This window comes from Orbicella franksi, chromosome 14 (genome assembly GCF_964199315.1).
Source record: "Orbicella franksi chromosome 14, jaOrbFran1.1, whole genome shotgun sequence".
Lineage (NCBI taxonomy): Eukaryota > Metazoa > Cnidaria > Anthozoa > Scleractinia > Merulinidae > Orbicella > Orbicella franksi.
This window is the reverse complement of record NC_138158.1, coordinates 14701915-14723571: the sequence shown is the minus strand read 5'-3', so window position 1 is coordinate 14723571 and position 21657 is coordinate 14701915. Positions and strand designations below refer to the sequence as shown.

Here is a 21657-nt window from a genome sequence, read left to right as displayed (position 1 = left end):
ATAGGCTTGTTAAGCATAACCACAAGACGCCGTTGGACTTACTGAAGCGCTATTTTTCGTCAGCCAATAACAGTTACGCTCATATTGTTGGTTCGCGTACAAATTGTATATCAACCAAATTCCAGTGTTTCAATTAGAATTACTGTCTGGTAATGCTTCAAATCTGTCATTCAAGTACTTACAATCGACCCTTTCCCTCTCAAACTGAACGATGGGAAAATTTCCGCGCCAGATACTTTAGTTGCGTCATGCTATGGGTTTAAACTGGGACAAGCAGGACCTACGAGTGAGGGCCAGTTTGGCCCTAGTGGGTTTGGTTCATCCAAGTATACTAAAGACCGCTCCCAGTACAGTAACACCTATTTCTTGTCTCTCCTTCTTTGCTCATATTAAAGTATAATGGAAAAGATTGTGTTATAGATTACAGTGACAATGTGATAAGTGCATACTTGCTACTGATAACCCGACTACGCGACAAAAGTGTTGGGACGATAGTTTTCCCTATTCCACCCTTTACAAGGATCGACTTCAGGTTAAGCAAAGTGACTGACAATATTATTATTATCATTATTATTAGAGTTACGTGCTACACTATTTGAGGTTCCCGTTCCACTCTAACATCATGTTGGTCAGTTCGGTGTATCTATTGCGTTGCGGCGCCAGTTTTAACAGAACAAATAAGAAACAGATGAAAGATATGTGCCCGCTTTTTCTTCCACCCGATGCCGTGTTACCACAACTCGTCGACTTAACTTAAGCATTCCGGTGCCCACGTTTTTATGACCCGTCGGTAGGACGAAAGCGGTCAGAAAGTCGATTGTTTTCATTCAGGAAAATAAGGATTATCTATCACATGCGCTGCAACAAGCCTTATTATTGGCGTGACTTTGACAGTGTGACTTATATTTCATTGCCCGGCTTCCTTTACTGTCTCGCATGCCTGCAACAAGGTGACAAGTTTATTACTGGCTCTGTGGGCGATTCCATCGTGAGATATTTGTCAGCATGCAAAGGGAGAGAGAAGGGCAAAGACCTCGTGAAAGAAAAGATGGCTGTATATGTCTGAAAGAGATTTCTGTGGAACAGCAGATGGGGAGGTCAACTGAGAGCATTCCTCATGTATTCCGCAACTTCGACAAATGTTCTTCTGTTGGCGAAAACGTGGGAAATTTGCGGAGAACTAGGTCTTTCACGTTACCTAAAGTCTCAAAGAAAGAAAAGGAAACGCAAAGTCTCATCAAGATCGTGTTTGGAGCAAAAACACGTCACAAGCAAAGTGATCCAAAATGCGGCAGTTTGCGGACAAACAACGTTCAAAACAATAGGTTCAACCCGAATACCAACGGCCATGAGTTAAGTAGCAAACAGAACCCCAAACAGACTGAAGGTTCATCAGCTAGACAACACGAGTTCATTATCCCCAAAATTTGTATTCAGACGCCCGAGGAGGTGAACAAAGAGTCACACTTAACACTCAGTCCAATCACAATACGGCTACAGCTGGACACGACACAAGATTCGATGCACGACCGACAAGAAAGCAAGGAATGCCTCGAAAGTCAAATGCCTGCAACTTTACGCTCTGAAACAACGACTTCTGATAAGAACGAAAGTAGAATAGTGGCGCGAAGGAAAAGAAGTTTCTCGTGGAGCGATGTATATAGTAGCGGGGCTTTAAAGATTAGCACTGCGGAGGTATTAAAGGGCAGTACTTCATGGTGTGCCTTTCTCGACTCAACTGCTGCACGAGAAACCGACCTATGTTCAACCGACTTATGAAACAACAGCAAGGTCAGTAGAGTTTTCTTTTTTTAAGAAGTCATATACATGTGTATCAATTTTATAAATGGAACAAGTAACAGTTTACGTAATTGCTGTTATTTAACCACTTTCAATGGGTAATCACAGGGAGAGGCAACTTAGCGATGGCATCAATGAACCTATCACCATTTCCTGTGTGTTATAAACTGATTATTGGCCTGTCAAAATTGTTTACTTAACCAGTCATGGCGCAAACCAGACAAACAAACATAATATTGTCTTTATTCGAATTTGCTTCTTTGCTAAAATTGTCAGAGATAATTTAATTTTAAACGATGGATGGACTTCGATAGATTTGATTGCCATTTGATGTCAAAGTTGTCGCAAAGGGCACGCCACAGTAATAATTTTAACGCTAAAGAAAGATTTGATGACAGAAGATATAAAAGCTCATTGCTACGTTTTACCTCTCTCACAAGTAAGGGCCGAATGAGAAACATTTTCCAGTGACCTCGCAGAAAACAACTGCGCGCCATTTCACTCAGGGTTGTAGAGATTTGTTTAAACTCAAATCCGGGTTCGGAAAATGGGCTTCAACGGAATGTACAGTCCCTTGCTGGTAGCCATATGAACGCCACTGGTAAGCAGATGAACGTATTTAGATCAAATATCTCATTCCTGTAAAAATAAATAAATAAATAAATAAATAAATAAATAAAACATCATATACTATTGCATATGTACAGCATCGCTCGTAAGTGTTCCAAATGCAATTGGATCCTTCAATACAATTAACCAATTCAGCAATTTAGTCCCAGGGTCAACAGCTGATTATTATTACTACATACCATCCAAAATACAATAAGGTTGGGAAAGATTTTTAGAATTCCGCAAGATTCTAACCAATCAGATAAACTGAAAGGTGCGACACAGAAACACCTCATCTTTGCTTTGTTTGTTTGTTTTTTTAATCAATTTGTCCGGCTAGACATTGGTGGTAAAAAGAAGAATTAAAATGAAAATGCGACGAAAGCCTGCGTTTTCCAAACATAAATAATAGCAATTACCAGATGAAATAAATCATGTGTGGCACACGTCAACCCGGTTGCTACGCAACAGGTCAAAAATAGTTTTTAGAATGAGGATCCGCTAAAACAAACATCACACCATTTTGTACAGCTTGTTGTAGTTTAATATGTCCACTGCCGGCTGAAGGTCGATGATATTTTCACATTCCATTGTCTTTACTTTCCGGGGGTTGCGGGGTTGTTAATTGAGGAATTGACTTTGCGGTTATTTAAAAACCATGATTGGAAAACCTGAAAGATATTTCAGACTGAATTTAATGTAATGACGGTATACTTAGTGCGGTACCACTGACAGCTAGCTTTTAATACAGTAATTATCTCAGATCAGAGCCAGTCCACGGATCATGATTCAGGTATTTTTGGCAATGGTCAGAGGAAATCCTACCCTATATTTTTTAAAGAAAATTATTCATGAGCAAGTGTTAAATGAGCATCTACTGTAAGCAATTGACGTTTGACCAAACAAATGTAGTTTAAAACTAATTGTTCACATGGAATTGTTCAAAATAGTCAACTTTTCATGTGTCAAACTACAGGTTCCTCAGTTCCCGGCAAACCCTTACACTGGTTAAACATTCCAAGCTTTTTTCAGGGTACTAAAATTTACTGAAACGGTAAAAATAACAGAATGAAAGATCGCGAAAAAATACAAGCCACTGGATAAGGTTGCCATAGAAACATCGCGTTGTCCTACACCAAAATGCTTCTCATGAATTTCAGATAACGTGGCAAAGTTTGGCAGCTAGCTTTTCGGACTTAAATATTACAAAACTCATAACCTGTTAAAGTTCTGTTTTCCTTCCCGGTTTGAAAATTAATAGCGTTGAGCCAACAGTTGCAGTTCATTCATCTGTCATGGTAGTTTCTGACGTTACCATGAAAGCCGTGTTTTGAAAATTGTACACCCCAAATTTTTCACTGCAATTACCTCTTTAGTTTTTAAGAAGCTATGTAGTATTAGTTCGCTTAAACATTCCATTGTTCTGGACTTTTCCAAACGTTTCGCGGCCATCGTCCGACGTTATAAGAAACAGAGAAATCCAAATCGGCACATTTTATGTCGTCAGAGCCGCATAGCCGACAGACAGACTTCCTTACTTGCAACCTCATTCCCAGGGTCCTCTCTCTTCAGGTTGCCTTATTTGAAGGGAAAACTCCAGGCTGAAAGCTGAAAGCAAAATGGTTAGAGAGTGATATCTATTACGAAAACTTGTCAACGCCCTTAACCCGGCCTTCTTGTATAATCGTTTGGGTATGAAACCTGAAAATTGTTGTTCACGTGAACTCATTCTATGTGTAGGAAACTTATTCATCTGAATTTGATTAATTTCTATTCGATAACTCATTCATGAATATCTTTCACCAGAAAAGTACTTAAAGCTTGGCTTCACCGCCATTAACAGATTGTCTTTGATACGAGTACCTACTCAACTTGCCACAGGAGGAAAATGCAAAATGTCCCCATTCCTGAATTTGATTGATTTATATTCGATTGCTCACTCGTGAATACCTTTCACCAGAAAAGCACTTGAAGCTTGGCTTCCGCGCTATCAAAGCCAGATCATTTTTCTTTGATAAGAGCATCTACTCAACTTACCACAAGAGGAAAGTGCGAAATATCCCCATTCCACGCGAGAGCACACACGTCAATAAAAATTCAGTTTTCTACACAAAAATGCAGTGTTGGCCTGAAATGTACCGCCATGTCGTCGTCGCTCTCGACCCTCGCACGAACCACGGGAAATGAAGTGAAGATCGGAGGGACGGATACTTATTCAGTTATTTTTGCTGACAGCTTTTAAGTTATCACGATGCAAAATGCGAGAACGTATTTCAAGAAAGGTTTTTAGTTTTTCTGCGACTCACTTGATCAAGGTTTTAATAACGTTTTTAGTTCGGTGTAATCGGGTCCAGTGTCTGCAACAGTGCAATAGCAAAACAGGTTCAAAAAGATATAACAGGAAAAAAGAAAGTAGAGAGAACAATCGTTTTTCTGAAGTAGCTTTACTACTTTATTTAACAAATCATGTGAAGTCAGCATTTCATGCGTCTGTCCTGTTATTGACAATGAATTTTGTCATAACATTGTCAAAGTAGTCTGCGGATCCACAGCGACATTCATTGTCAATTTAACGAATAGATTCCATGTTGCCGTGCGTCTGTTCAGTAATAGATCACGTATGGTGAAAGGGCCGTGGCGGCACCAGGGCTCTGGAACAAACTACCCCTCCAGATCGGACTTTCATCATCAGAGGCAGTGTTTAAGGCTAATCTTAAGACTTATCTTTTTAAGCGTGCATTTGATTTGTAGTTTTTACTTTTTATTTGTAACCTAATTGTATTATATAGCGTATTTAATTCTTAGGATTTTAACTTTTAGGATTTAGGATTTGGGTTTTTTTTAAAGAATTAGGATTTTAATTTTAGGATTTCAAACTTAGGACTTTAATTTTAAAGTATTGTAAAGCGCCATGGACAATTAGTCGAAAATGGCGCTATATAAATGTTTATTTATTTATTTATTTATTTATTTTTATCACAGATGACGTCAAAATGTGGTAAGAACAAAAAAGTGGCACACGTGGCGATAGCAGAGTGTGTCACTGATGTTCTTACCACATATTGACGTCTTCTGTGATCTATTACTGAACAGACGCACGGCAACATGGAATCTATTTGTTTTATATAATAACGAAACAAACTACTAAAGATAAAGCTTTTTTATTTCAAAATCTTTCAACATAACTCGAAAGCCGGCCTCTGCCCACTTTGGCGAACACGAAAACAGCCATTTGACGTAATCTATTGTCTATACAAATTGAAGCAATCTCATTGGTTGCTATGCGTAGCAAAGAATTTTGATTGGTCGAGGAAAATCACGCCACTGTCAAACCTAACTCGAGCGTCGCTTCTCGTGGAATGAAAACTTACAGCGAAAGCAGAATTGAACTGCGAGATCTACAAATCTTAAAGAAAATGCTGGATAAGTCAAGTCAGGTTTTGTCATCAGAGCAGCCCTGTGAGCCGAAAAGCTTGGATGTTGCTTCGAATATTGCAGGAGTTGAAAAACTACGCCCGGAAAACTTGCGGTTGCGGTCAACCTGGGGGCCATTCGATTCGAGTTTTGAATGAAAGGAACGTTAGTGATGGTGGAAATGTGTCCTCTGTGGTTGGTGATTCCCAACTCGGTGTGAAATAGTGTCGGAGACACCTTTTAGTTGCGATACAGTTGGCCGTGAGCTGTAGTGAGCTATACTTTGCTCGCTGCTGTGCCCTGAAACGGACCGGAACATTCGCATCGGAAAGCAAGGTTATGTGTTTATTTTCACTGATTTTAGGAAGTGGTTTTGATGTTTCATTCCAGACAATCACTGTGTCAACAATTGTTTTGAGACTGAGAAAAGTTCAATGTTTTAAATAAATTAATCTCATAAAAATTTTGTTTATTGGGTTTGTTAAATTTTCGAGATAAAGCAATGGTTCTCGCCTTACCAAGACCAATTTTGTGTTTGGTTTCGTCTCGCTCGACTGCCGACTAAGACTGCTCGAGCATTTTTTTCCGAGTCATTTTCTAAAACAGAAACGGCTTTATCTTTCTTCTTCCCGCTAGACTATGCTTCTGGTACCTGTTCAATGCCTGGACTTTCTTGTACCTTATCTTTTACCCAGTCATGTAAAATATTATCTAAATTCTCAAAAGTTTCCGCCATTTTAAAACACGGAGGGAAAAACTTTGAAATGATGACGTCAATCGTGCATCTGTCCTCTAATAAATCATAGGCGAGAATCAATCAAAATGCGAGAATAACTTGATTTATTATATATAACAGGACAGACGCATGAAAAACTGACGTCAGTTTGTTTTTGAATACAACAAATTGTCCACTCCCGCGTCATAAATTATACAAGTTCATGTGTGACAATGAGGCCTTATGTGCCACGAGGCACAAAGAAGCTAAGTGAAGTGAAGTGAATGAGCGCGCGAGAATTTGTGCAGTTATTCTAAAACAAACTATTGACAGGCAACTGTGTCACTTAACGTCAGGCCCATCTTGAAACATTTAGCCTTCAAGCTTGAACTATATGAAACAGTCTGACGGTCTCGGTCTAGCCCAATCATAACCATTTTCGCCTGCTTGCTTTTTTGATCAATCACCTTGGTTGTGAATTTTGACTTGGTTGTTTCCTTCGATTTGAAACAAATTTTGCACAACACTTTGACAGTTTCTAAATGTCGAGACACTGCCACCTTAAATGTTTGTATATTTTCTCGTTTCTTCACCACCATAAAGAGTTACGACCAGATTTTTGACTATCTTCAATTCAAATCTGTTAAAACTTTACATATAAATTGTCGGAATTTATTTGTCGGATATGATCGATACCATCGATACAAAGCTTTTCTTGCTTGCCATTCTGACATTTACAGAAATGAGAGCCAATTCAAATACGTTTGGTGTTAAATACTCGAGTGTTTTTTCAGTCAGCGTTATGAGTGAGGTATCAGATATTCTCTTAATTTTAATGAGCATTCCATTCGTTTTGTTGACATATATGATCTAAGTTTATCTACTTGTTTATTTCATACGTACCTGATTACAGCATGATACGTATAAGCTGTAACAGAATCGAGTGTGTATGATGAGTGAAAATTTCAGCAAAGAGAAAGTTAGATGGCATGTACGTGCAAACATGCAAACTCTGACACCAAAGGAAGTGAACGGTGTAATGAAAAAAGCAAGCTTCGAAAGTCTTAACGATCCATTTAGTTAAAGGTTTTTCATTGAAGTAAATGCGATTTATATCGAATCCATTGACCCTTTTAAAGATGTAATTAATCCCAGCAGTTATTAGTTCCCAGTCTTTTCTCTGACCTTCTAATTCAATAAAGGTCTCGAATCATTAGGAATAAAGGAACTGGTCATTTCAGAAAATCGTTTCCACCAAAATCGTAATATTCCCATGAGAAACTATAAAAACTGTATAACAAAACGTAGAGAGAATCTCGTTGTTGATCTCGCAAAAGGTGCTGAACACCCATTTTCTTATTGTAAGAGCAGTATCCGATTGTAAAGTTATTGTCAACTATTACTGTATAAAAGTGTGGTGAAGAATGAAAATCGTCGACAAGGAGATCTTGATGTCCAACTAAATTCTCATTACTGCCGATAAAGGAAATTTTGTCAATAAGTGGGAAGAACTGATTTCTTGACAATGAAGTGAACCAGAGTAACACCGACTTGTTTGAATATATTACAACCTTTCCGGAGTGACAAATTCAAAATCGTTCAGTTAAAAAAAAAAAAAAAAAAAAAAAATACCGTATATGTGACTTTCGCCATTCGCTGATGGATTACTTTGTATTAAGAAAGTGCCAATTTGCACCACTTTAGGCAGTTTTCATCCACAGACACTACTTAAGCTTATTGGCCGGTAATCTTTTCTGAATGTTTGATTATGGAAATATATACAAATTTAGATCATGATGGCGTACAGGAAACCGGGGGTGGTTAATTGATTAATTTGACTGAAACCGTTGTTTAATTAACGTAGCAAATGTTTTATTTTTGCGGTATTTAAATCATCTTTGTAAACTTAGTTCAAAAGTAAGAGATACCCCAGTAACGTCAGGATAACGTTTGTCGGCATAGATAAGCTGCAGATCTTGTGATAAGAAAGCAATCCATTAGTCAATAAATTTTATACAATTTGACTGCTCGAAAACACATCAACACCTCGGGCTACCAGCTCAATCACTCCGCAGTGCCCCAATGCACCTCAAAATCAAGGCAACATGTTGCGGCTGTGACTTTCGGAGAGTAACGAAAAATGCGCATTGTTTGAACATCATTTACAACCAAAACGGATTACAAGTTCTTGACCCTTTTATTGTCCATTAATTCGGCTCTTTTAGAGCTTTCGCTAATCAAGGATTTCGCCATGCAAACATCCGGATCTAAATATTAGCAAATCGCATATAACATTATGAATATCTAAATGAAATATTTCTGGTAGAACGTCAGGTTTTCCACCAGGAACTACATCAAAACTGGCAAACACAAGAAAAAAAATGCTCCCGCCATCAATGAACGGGTCAAGTGTAAATTACGGCATCCAGCGCCTCAAAATGTTCACTTGAGTAAGAACAGATACTTCCCAGTTTTAAGTACGGCATGGTTCAAAGCTCCGTTGAGCAGAGATCAGTTTCGATCATGCCCTGTTCGTACCTGAGTCCTTTCAAAGCCATATAACTTAAGCGTGTTCCAGACGATCTAGTCATTCCATTTGCACACTCGTCGCCGCTCGAAGCAGTCACAAATATTTGGGGCGAAAGGTTTGAAATTTTATTTCTGTGGGTGTCGTTTACATCTGATGCCGTGAAATTCTGCATATGCAACGTTCTAGCAATCGATGTTTCTGTATCAGACTGGCTGTTTTCAACTTTGCCACTAAATGAGTTGCTCCTTCGTATGGGCCTCCCTTGATATCCACTCGCAACCGACTTACAGCCATCGCTTCCAGTCGCTTCCTTGTGAGCTTGCTTTGCTCCGTGTCTCCAGTTCAATAAACTACTGAAAGACTTGCTTCGTTTAGGTCGCCTTAGTCGCCTTGGCTTTGTTATTTTCTCGACATGCTCTGAAACTTGACTTTTGGCCGCAACACGATATGACGCTGAACGAATCTCCGGATCGTTTCCCTCGCCCTTTCCGTTCTTGCTGCTCCTGATCCCATCGACACGATTCTCTTTTACACTTTCTTTGATGCTATTTTCGGAGCCATTCCTACGCAGCGTTTCGTGTTTAAGATTAAGGTCCTGGTTTGGACGTGAATATTTCGCTAAATCGGAGCGACTCTTGCGAGAAAGAACTGGTCTAAGGGCAGCCTTGATCGAACTTCGACGCTCTTTGCATTCCACGTCTTCGTCCAATTCATTCCTCGAATGCCGCCTTTGCCTAGCTGTGTGCGCGGCATCGCACGATCCATCGTTTTCTAAACTATCCTCGCTTTTCTCAGCCTGACGGTCCAACGTTTCTTTGGTTGCTAATTCATCCGTGGAACAGAACACATCGCTGTCGCTACCAGACGGAGATCTGTTACGCATCCGAAGTCCGAGTTTGGAAATCTCTTGGCCAAGTCGACGCACTGCAGATGTCATAACTGAGCGGTCGTCTTGTTTCATTCTCTAGAATCCATCCAAACAGACAGTCAGATGCAATGCTAAATTAAGGCAACTATACCAGTGACCTCAAATAAAAGCCTTAAGTATATCGGTTCCTGTTTATATTGTACACTATTGTGTCCTGAACTGTTTTGTTAAGATTCCGCTCTTGATAGATCACTCAGTAACCAACACACTGGAAGTTGTACGTATCAACTTGAATACCGCTTTCTAGTCAGGTTTCTTTTCATTTCCGTTTCTCGGTCTTGAGCGCAATGGCTTTAGAAAGATATTTATCAACCAAAGAATTACCTATTTTTGGCGCAAAACCTTTGAGTGTTTTGCAATTGAAGACCAGACAAATGAGACAATGACCGTGGACAACAGGTTTTCCTTGTGTTCATGGATATTCAATCAGTCAGCGTGAGTTGTGTATTGTATTTCGTGACGCACGATCACTTAATATACTCCTGATATCAGTTTACAATGCTTAAATGTTCAAGTGACTTGAGTAGTCTGTCGCATGACCTCCACCCAGACGGTACTATCAGAACACTGCTGGGAGATAAAAATAGCCACTAATCCCATTAATATGATTCAACAAACGACTTCTTTGCCGATAACAGATTGGCACATGGACGGCAAAATCAAGGTCACGCAATTACGCGCAAGTGAGTCGAGTGTTTATCGAAGTGTGATGCAAGTTTCGATCTGTCCAAAAGTAACTGTTTTAGAACTTGCTTGAAAATATGAGTAGGGTGACTGTTCAAAATGATCCTTTCTCGACAAGAAATAAGATATTCATGTCATGTGTTCTAAGACGGCTTTCAGCGTGGGTATGGCATTTTGGCATGATTTGCCTATGTTTTCTGTCATGTGTAGTGGCATGTCGTCCCTCTGCCGACTCCCACTCATTTTAATGACCTCCTCCATCTCGTATCATCTCTGACTCAAAATATAGCTTGAGAAAAGGCACATTTCTTCTAATAACATAAAATAATGATGCCAACAGCAGACTTGCAGTCTGCTTTGATTGGAATATGATCAACTGTTAAGCTTGTTTTTACAGCAACTGAACCTACTTGGTGGAGCACAATACCAGGCATTATAGCTACTAATATAACCATGTATCATTAAGGTGATATGGAAAAAGCGATATTGCACATGCGCAGCCCGTGACACTGTCCCTTAAACTAATACATTTAACAGCTCAAGAGAGTTACTCCACATTGTTCAGGTTAGGCGGGATCAGTTGTTCGATGAAGCAATCAAACCTCAGAGCATTAAATCCTTAGTCAAACTCCAAAACAAAGAGCTCGAAAACTCGCTCCCATTCTACTCTTCATCAGTTCATACTCGTATTGACAGTCTTAATAAACTTCCGCGTCTCGTGTCAAATATTCGTTCGTCAGGTGCGTAGATACGGAGATATAGCAGATATCAGCTATGAATGTAATTAGCAAATTATTTTGGAATTTCCGGTGGGTTACTTGGTAAACCGCGAAGTCAGTGAAGGTTCACGAAAAAAAGACGGCAAATCTGCGTGCTAATCCAGTCTTTATGAACACAAAATTTTCGAATAAATGAATTGGTGACTGTATACTTTTTTTTGTTTCATATCAAGGCCGAACCAAGCTTGTAATATGCTGTCCATATTATGATCAAAGCCTATTTTGGTAATCGATAGCTATCCCTACTCTTCCTTTAATTCAGTGAGTGCCACTCTACAAGATGAAAGACTGACGGATCTTAGTGTTTCTAGAAATCTTGATTAAGATTAAAAATAAAACTGTCGACCATATCCACTTAGCGAAGTACTGATCCCGTGCAGTGTACTAAATTTGACCTGTTAGTCTAACATTAAAATGCTTTTCTTGTTTCTTGCCACTACGCTAAACTTTCATTTCTTCGAAGAAGTTTCAAATCTGAATGGAAAAGGAGATTTTTTTCGAATCATTTATCAGCACACAAATGAATAGATGTAAGCGGTTGTTAAATATTCTGTCGTTAAATAGTAACGCATATATCCACTCAAAAGTAACAATGAGTAACTGTGGTGTGCAGATAACCGAAAAAAAAAAATCACTCAATATAATTTTTTTCTACCTGTAAACAATTTTGCAGTTGTCATTGAACGGGTGTTAGGACCCCACGACGTTTCTAGCTGACACAGGTCTCTGTCAGTTGGTGACATCATACCATGAAAGTATACCATAACACATCATACCATATCAAGCATTTTAATCTAAATGAACTCTTGCGTTCATTTCAGACGTACATCTGCTAACCGCTAGGACGTGAGACCAAGAGGAAGAAATTGCTTCAAAAAGAGTGAACAATGCTTTGTCTGTTTGTGATGATAGGGCAGCTGGAAAATTTGAGGCAACAAGCGATAAAGCAAAGAAGTTGTGGTTCCAAAAGCAGTACATGTAGACAAAGTAGTCCACAAAATCTGAAAAGGGCTATTGTAAAGAATGCCGTGATTTTAGTGGCGAAAACCATTTCTCATCAATATTTCCAAAAATGTGAACATAATACCAGATACTACTAACACTTTGGTTGTTATTAGGGACCTTAAGCACCGACGACGAATGGGACGACGACGACGAGTAAAATTGTTGTAGGACTGGGTCGAGGACGTCGTTCACGGCGTGAAAACCAAGTGCGAGTACATGTAAACAGAGCTGAGTTCTTGTAAACATGGACCTAAAACCATCGAAAAATTTTGTCATGTCTTCCTTTCGCGAGCTCCAAGACCTGTTTCTCTTGAGCTACGAAAACAGTACTATCGATGACAACACATTTTCAGTCCTACGTGAGGAATTGATGTCGAAAAATCCCGATTTCTCATACGAAGAACATAACAGGTTTTCACTCGAAGAGATGAATGATGCCGAATTTTCGCCCGATATAATCTAAAACGACCTTCACGGTATAAAATTCTATCCTAAAAACATAAGCGAAAGCCTACATGTAGATAGGAACCAGAAGAAACGAAATACAGAGTCATTTTTCAATTTCTGAATTCATTTAATTTCGTAGTTTCGCTGACAAGCAAATTCAACAACGGACAAATCGCCGACAAAATAAGGTTATTACCAACGATTTTTACACCAAACTCGCCGTAAAATCTAGTTGATACAAAGCTAAGAGATTAAATAAATAACCAACTTTCATTTCAATAGTTTGATATACATTTTCTGCCTGAAACACGGCGTTAATAGATTAATACTTACTCACGTTCGCTCAGGACGGCAAACCTGACGTTTTGACGTCCTAAGCTTTACGTGGACGACGAGTCTAGCATGCCCAGTAGCGCGGTAAGGGGAAATTTTACTTCCGGTCGTCGTCCTCTGGGTTCGTCGTCGTCGGTGCTTAAGGTCCCTATTAATGTCGTCAAAAATGTCATTCAAACGCACTATACATGTAATCGTCCGCCATCTTGAATCCGCTCTCTCAGATCCGCCATTTTGTATTTCTTAAATTTATTTTTCTCATAAAAACGTGGAAAATGAGCAAGTACACTGAAATAGTCAAACGTTAGTCAAAGACAAATCTTAAGAAATAATTAATTTACTGTACAGAGACAGAGGGACAATTTTATCACAAAATCCATCAGCCATCTAAGATTTTCATCTTTTCCTAAAATGGTCCTAATTATAATGAGCAGTTAGATTTAATAAGATACATTGATGCTAAATTAAGAGGAAAAAATACAATACAGCAAACAAAGGTTTGAAAACTACTTTCTATTCATGTGTACAAGAATGGTACACTAGAATAGAGGGGTACATTTAATTCTGTGGTATTCCATAGTTAGACACTACAATACACTAGAATTCATTAATTTAATGAAAATCTACTGAAAATTAGAATACCAAGTGTACACCCATTGTTAGAAACCTTATTCAAACCTTTTATCTTTTTCTTAGCTCCTTCTCACCTTTCAAAAATTTCTTCTGCATGTCTGACTACTTTTACTAGGATGTTCACTACATTTTTACAGGTATAGGTTTGTGAACATAGACTAAAGATGTGTCAAATATATATAATCTATGTCAGGTGCTACAAAATGGAGTTTCCACTGCCAACTCAGAGATGGACAGTTTTGACACAACCCACTCAAAGATGGGCAGTGCTATGTATGCCAAGAAAATATATTGTTTTCATTGATAAAAAAACACCTTCTGAAGGGAGGCAATGTAAGGTTAAGACAATTCAGTTATTATTTATGGTGGTTTTTAAGATTCAAGCTTCTCAATGACGTCTTTATTCTTCGACTTGATTTAGTATTACAGTTGAAATAGCAGTGCAAGGTAATGTTTGTGGTTGTTTTTATTGGTGGATGGTTATTACGAAAATCTAAATCTAATTTACCAGCCAAATATGCATGTAGATGATATGTATAGATATAGTAACCACCTTTAGTTAGGAGGAATCAGGAATGCTCAGGCAATAACTACTTATTTCAACAAATGTTGCTCCAGTTGCCAAAGAAGGATTGGAAATTACCCTTGACTGAAAGCAGTGAATATTAACATGCAACAAATACATATCCACACATCATAAAGCAGTTGGACTGTCTTGACTTTGAAATATTGTTCAGATCACTTAAGCTGTCCATGAAGATTAATGTCAAAGAAATTAAGAAGGAGCATTACTAATATACAGTCAAAAGTAAAATAAATAAATAAATAAATAAATAAATAAATAAATAAATAAGTTAAATGGCCACTTATTAAATGGCCACCTCTATTAGGCAGTCTGCAATCAAAGTCCCGATGAGGGCTAATCTATTGCTTTTTACCTCTATTAAGCGGACAACCTCCTTTAAGCGGCCACTATCCATTTCCCCAAGGGTGCCTTTTTAATGGGGGTTGAACTATATCAGGCAATACTATATACAATTTAACCCACGCTACAACTTAGTGTTTATTTTCCTTTGTTCTGGTTTATGGTAATATATTATAATGTAAAAGGTTGAACACAACACAACACAGAAATACTTGCAAGCACAAAGACCTATAATGGCATTTCATAAATCATAATTACAAGTTCTAATGATAACCTTAGAAGACAATCGTGTTCAAAGTAATTAATGTACTAGTATCAGTCGATTCCAAAATTCAACATCCCTCCCCTCTTGCAATTGCCTCAGGCACCATGCGGGCATTAACAAATTCTGAATTTTTAGTTGATAAAATTTCCATCTCCTGGGCCACAAAAGGTCAAGGGTCCAAGTGTCCCACCTTAGTGTCATACTTATCACTATGCAATCAAATGCCCCAACCCCTGGGACATACATAGGAAATATAAGTAATGGGAAAAAAATCATCCTTGAACACCCACCCACTTTCAGCTTCCACTGGGCTGAATAACTTTTTCATGCATATTATTAGACTATACAAACAAAGAATTTTTCACAAGGGAGACTTTCTATTCACCTTTAAAAACTGTAAAAACTCTTTGAAGGAATTGTGTTTGATCCACAACATACCCTGTATAAAAAAAACAGTGGTCCTTGGGTGTGCCTAATCTACAATATTTAATCATGGTTCCAAGAAGATGTATTGCAATCCCTCCTGCCGTTTACACTTCCGCTTCCCTTCCCTCCCCAAATAGTGTCAAATTCCCCCATCCCAATATTAACCACCAATGTCATATTCACACACCGGGGTCCATCAACTAGTCAAGTACCTGGGGTATGCCTGGGGTGAGGAAATGTTGAATAAATAATTGCCTATTTGTCACGATCAATATATAACTTTCATTCCTTAGCAAATTATATATATATGAAAAAAAGAAATAAAAGTGATGTCCCTTACCTGAAAATACATGTTGTCACTAAGCCAGTGATATCCTTCCTTTGCTTCCTTAACCATAATACGCCTTTCCAACTGCTTTATGATAACAGCAAACAAACAAAAAAAAAAATGTGAGTGTAATTTATTATGACAAATAATTACAGTTTCGCGAAGAAATGTTGCAGCAACAATAGACAATTTTAAAGTTGACTGCTCAGTGACCTGGCCTTTGAATGGCAGCGAGGGTGGAAGTGACCTTGTTTGATACAGACCTCACTACTTTTGTTGTGTAAATCAATTTGTTTAAATGCTGATCAGTTTGCATTTAAATGAGAAAAGCAGAGAGGTTTATGTCAACTGACAAGGTCACCTCCAACCTCGTTTTTTTAATTCATAGGCCTGAGGTAACTGAGCACACAGCTGTAAAATGGCCTATTTTAACATTCCAGACTAACAATTAATAAAGCACGTATTCGGCAGAACAGCGCGTGTGGCAAGATTTTTGTCTAGTACCATACATTTATTATGCATCAAGTTCTTTGTCCACATCTTTAAAATATACAGTGTTCACATGACTTGCACGTCTCTTTACTACCAACGAAATGAGGGAAAACAAAGGAACGAAACTTCACATTCGTCACATTATTTGACCCAATCTTAAATTTAAAATGTCTTAGGCTTACATATAGGAATAAACCGAAACGTGATTCGTGCAAATTATTTGAGCTTATCAGAGCAAGACGATTAAACAGTCTTACCTTGGTAAAAAACAACAACAACAACAACAACAACAACAACACTCAAGGCTAACGCGGGCGTATCGAACTGAGACCAGCTATTTACACGACGAACACTGCCCCCTTTAGTAGCAAACCTCGAGACCGTTTACAAATTAAGCACCAAAACCGCTTAAAGGTATCTAAACCAAAGAGGAGGTCGGGAATAATTTACATTGCGCATGATCTGTTCGCAACCAGTACCTCTCGGCAAGACCGCCGCTCATCATGCATAGTCTGGTCGCATAGTCTTATCACATTTTGACGTTATGTATATCTGTGATCTATTACTAAACAAACGCATGTGAAAACTAATCAAAATGCGAGATTATTTCGACATATTTTATAAGTTAACAAATAGTTCCATGCTGCCGTGCGTCTGCACAGTAATAGATCACAGATGACGTCAAAATGTGGCACACGAGGCGATAGCCAAATTTTTGCGTCTTCTATAATCTATTACTGAACAGAAGTCAACATCGACACGATGCAGGCCATTCGCTTTGAGCTTTGAATGAGGAGCGTTGGTGAAGGTGGAAATTTGTGTCCTCTGCGGTTGGTGATTCTCAAGTGCTTTTGACATAGTGTCGGAGACGCTTTCTAGCTGTGACACAGATGGCCGTGAACTGTAGTGAGCTATACTTTGCTCGCTGCTTTGCCCTGAAACGAACTGGAACATTCGCGTCGGAAAACAAGGTTACGTGTTTATTTTAAGAAGGGGTGTTGCAATCTTTTTCTTTCCCGGCACCAATCTGAGTAAACAATTGCTTTGAGATTTGGTTGTTTAAAAAAGTTATCAACATTTTGCCTATTGGAGACAAATTCGAGGCAAAACAATGATTTCTTAACTTGAAATAATTTCAAGACCAATTCTGTGTTTTGTTTACTCTCACTCGACTGGGGACTGAGAGTGCTCGAGTATTATTATTTTCTGAGTCATTTTCTAAAACTGAAAAAAAAAAACAGTCTTTTTTTCAGTTTCTTCTTCCTACTTCTCGTACCTGTTAGAAGCCTCGACAAGACTTTTTTTTACCTTATCGTTCATCCAGTCACGTAAAATATTATCTAAATCCGGGAGCCATAATCGGGGACGGAGACCGTAAGCGCGCGCCGTTTCTAGTATTGGGGCTGTCCCTATGATATGGGACGATTTTCCTATTTTTTAGAACAAATTCCGCCATCGCCTGCGGCACATGCGCGTGCATGCTGCGAGAATTTTTGCGGACGTAGCGCGGGGAAATGGCGTCCGAAATTCCCGAAATGTTTGATGCTTTTGGCCCACAACTCAATACGTTCATGTCTGTTGGAATTTTACTTCAGTATTTTCGTCGTAAGCTGCTTCAGTTTGAGTGAACATAATTAACTTTGGAGTGAAGTAAGGCAGTCTGTGTCCAATTTAGTTATGTCCCGCTTTATCTCACTGACCAAGATATGTTCCGCTGCTTCTTTTACAAGAGCTCCATATTAACTCCAAGCTCTAAGTTTCACATATGTTGAAGATTAACAGCTTTTCCATAACACAGCGAAAAAACCATTTGGATTTATTTGGATATAGTACCGTTTCAGGGCCCTCCGCTTGCCACACGCTTGCGACGATTTCGCCAGAGTCTATCTCCACCGAAAAGATATAAATACAAGTTTGAGTTTCGCCTGAATTGTAAGCAACGCTTGATGTTTTTTTCAAGGCCCAATAAGTTACAATAACGTTTATGTCTGTAGATGCTGCTCAGTTTTGTTTGTGTAAAAATCCAATAAAGAGAGCCCGCCGACGCGTGGTTTGTACAGTCAGTAAAACATGACAAATTGGACTTCCGCTCTTTCGTGTGAAAACGTACATCGAACTCATATAATATCTCTAGTTTTCAAATATGTTTAAGGTTGATAAATGTTTGAGAACATATTAAAAGCTTAGCTGAAAATATGTGAATACAGCAGAAATAATCAGCAAAGTTACGATGACGCTTTCTTTTAGTTATCAAAACTCCTTGTCTATTTTATTTTCGCAGTGTAAAATTTCAGTCACTATGTTAAAGAAATACACATGATGTTAGTAGCTTTTGGCGTTGGTAAGAATTGTTGCGGCATCTCAGCACAAAACACAACGAAAGAAATCTTTCTCAAGATTTGTTGACTATTGAAAACACCGACTCGGATTTAAAAGTGCACGCGCTACACTATGCAAATGAGCTACTTATGTACGCGTCGGACTTTCCTTTCCAAAACTCTTGCAAACTCGCCAAACGAACAGAAACAATAAGCCTATCAAAAATAGGGTTTGGTTATGATTAAGCATTGTTTGGGAAACTCACAAATTAACTCGATACCAGAGTAAAGAGTTTTTCTTGCACAACTTTTTTTTACAGAACAAACGCAAAATCTTACTGAAAAACTCACCTTTTCCATTAGCTCGGAGCATGAAACTACATATAAGAGCCTGGTTCTTATTCCCTGCCTTATTCCGTGCCATCGCTGTGAAAAATCTGCAAGAGAATCTCGCAACTCTCACCATTTGATCACGCAACGTGACAACATCCACGCGAGAGCCACTGACATGTGCGTGAATCCGCGCGGATATATGACGTCAGGATGGCGCAATTTGTCCTAAAAATAGAAAAATTGTCCCATATCATAGGTGCGCGCGGATCCCAAGAGTTACGGTCTCCGTCCCCGATTATGGTTAAATCCTCAAAATGGTCCGCCATTCAAAAAATAAATTTAAAAAAAAAAAAAAAAAAAAAAAAAAAACAGAGGGAAACTGTTTGTTACATTGACGTCATATATGCGTCTGTCCTGTGATAGATCATAGATGAGAACTTATCAAAATGCAAGAATAATTTCGCTTATGATGTAATCGGCTACGCCTCGTTGACTATTCGCTCATTGAAAACTCGGGCTCGTAGTCTAATAGATCCTTCCCGCATTCCACTTGAGTACATACGAACAATAGCTCCAGAGCGAGGTTGGGGTGGGCATTTTCATACATTTGCTTTATTTTTGTCCACCGTGACCTCGACTCGGTGCCATTGTTTGTTGGAATGCGGGAAAGGTCTATTGCTAAATTAAGTACATTTCTATTCACAGACCGTCACAGAAACAGTATAAAGAGCGCCAACGTGTATCCTTTCAGCGGATACGCATCCCCCTACGAAGCCGTGGTGTTTTAGGCCCGGAAGGGACAATACATTTTATTTTACCCTCTGATCCATGCAATAAGTGAACCGACACTTCATACTATGACGTCAATTCATTACCATATATCAAATTGATTGCCTGATCAAACAAAGCAGGCCATCCAGGAAATGTCTACTCAGGTCTACCTTATTGAACGTTGACGAATGTAAATCAAAAGCATAAAATGGAATTTGTTCAGTGATTTCTTCGATTTGACTCTGTTTGAATATGTTTCAAACGATTGCAGTCGAACCCCGCGCCATTTCGATTTCGAACTGTTATGGGAAAAGACTGAAATGTAGTTTGAAATAGAGAGGTTGGGATCGAAAGTCAGCGTTGATTTGATAAAAATAACAATTAGCGCGTTACAATTCATAATCCTCCATATGCATGTCACATAGCTTCTCAAACTCATTTAATAATTCATCAAGTTTAAACAAAGGAAATCATGACCGTGACGGTGTTTGGATAGCCAGATAGCTGATCTTAATTCTTCATGAATTATACATTTTCTGCTTAGTTCAAGACAGCGGAGTTTAACCATATTTCCAAACATCTCGAAGTTCGTCAAAAATAATCCGCTGTTCGTCGTATTTTCAACTCTCTTATCGATGTTTTGAAATGTGGTCAAACACGGTCTTTCGTGTCTGACATTTTCCATGAAGGGATCACTTGGACCTTACTGCCAGCGTTAAGGCGGATTGTACACAGCGTTTTTATTATTATTATTAGTAGTAGTAGTTATAGGATATCGGTTTTTTTTTATCTTCCTTAAGAAAAAATGCACTATAAGCATCGAAACAGAACAGTAGGAGAATAAGTTAATAACAGTGCAAGATCAAACTGTGTACAAAAAGTCGACATTTAGTAGCCCATCGGCGTTCTGATATGGTTTAATGTCTTTTTCTTTTACCTCTACCATTAGAGCCCGTAATAGAAGGGGTTGGTCATAATTAGGCCAAGGGAAATGTGAAGTTGTTGCTTCTTGTTTCATGATAGTTTGGAGAACGAAGTAATAGCGAGCCTGGGTCGAAATAACCGAGTTCGAATTGGCATGTTCCAGCGGTATTTTATATCGAAAGTTTCTGTTCATCAGATTTAAATGTAAAATCTTTAAAGAGTACGTGATAGAATTCAATGCAAATGACATGACCTGCAGAACCTTGTCAATTTTAGAGAGAGATCGAAGTATTGTCCACAGTGATGGTTCGTTAACCTTTTCACTCGAGCGCCCAAGGTCCCAACTAAAACCGTTTCATTTCATCTCATTTCAAGCATTTTATTTCGCAAGATTTCAGAAAAACACAGTAATATCGCATAAAAGTACTTCTTGATAGCTTTTAACTGAGTGGTCAGATACTAGTGTCTAAGTCACTGACATAAACAAAAAAAACTGGAATGACAATACTTGACTCGGAGTCGGTTATGACTAACCAATATTCAATGCAAGCCGGGTGGTGGAAAAAACTTCAGCTCAGAAGAGTGATTCAAGAGTTCTTTACCCCATTGCATTAATTCCCATTCTGAGAGTGTGTTTGAATCAGAAAACAATATCGATATCGGTGACTCCTGCTTGAAATACAACAAATAACTATATAATTAATTAATCAAATATCACGGATACCTATACCTTTTCTTAAACCGAAATGAAAAGCAGTGGTTACAATGACTTAATCTGGAGTCTTGAAGTGAATAGTTCAATCGAATTTTTCTTCATGCATGCATGAAAGTTATTCAATTAGTCGGGCTGCAGTTTGTTCAGGTGAAATAGTTATTTCTGTTAGATTATTTTTTTTTAAAAAACCGATCTTTCTGGACACGAAATATATTCTGTTTTACATAAATGAATGAACGGAATGTTTCTTTTATTTACATTGAAGACAAAACATAATCCAGCT

The 21657-nt window shown here is 38.5% G+C and overlaps 2 protein-coding genes across 3 annotated transcripts; one reads left to right on the top strand and one right to left on the bottom strand.

Moving 5' to 3' along the window:
- The first annotated feature begins 157 nt into the window (after nucleotides 1–157).
- Nucleotides 158–15842, top strand: LOC145467561 (uncharacterized). Of its 2 annotated transcripts, XR_014042081.1 has the most exons (3): nucleotides 158–1791; nucleotides 12281–12566; nucleotides 13389–15842. XR_014042081.1 is itself a non-coding variant. In XM_081451123.1 (2 exons), exon 1 carries the CDS (start codon nucleotides 1006–1008, stop codon nucleotides 1777–1779), a length of 774 nt encoding a protein of 257 aa, XP_081307249.1. In that variant the 5' UTR covers nucleotides 158–1005; the 3' UTR covers nucleotides 1780–1791; nucleotides 12281–12570. The 2 variants fall into 2 exon arrangements, 1 of the variants encoding a protein (XP_081307249.1); XM_081451123.1 differs by lacking the exon at nucleotides 13389–15842 and having other exon boundaries at nucleotides 12281–12570.
- LOC145467560 (uncharacterized) lies at nucleotides 5362–12274 on the bottom strand. Its single transcript, XM_081451122.1, has one exon. The coding sequence runs from the start codon at nucleotides 10027–10029 to the stop codon at nucleotides 9028–9030; it is 1002 nt and encodes a 333-aa protein (XP_081307248.1). The 5' UTR covers nucleotides 10030–12274; the 3' UTR covers nucleotides 5362–9027.
- Nucleotides 15843–21657: the final 5815 nt, after the last annotated feature.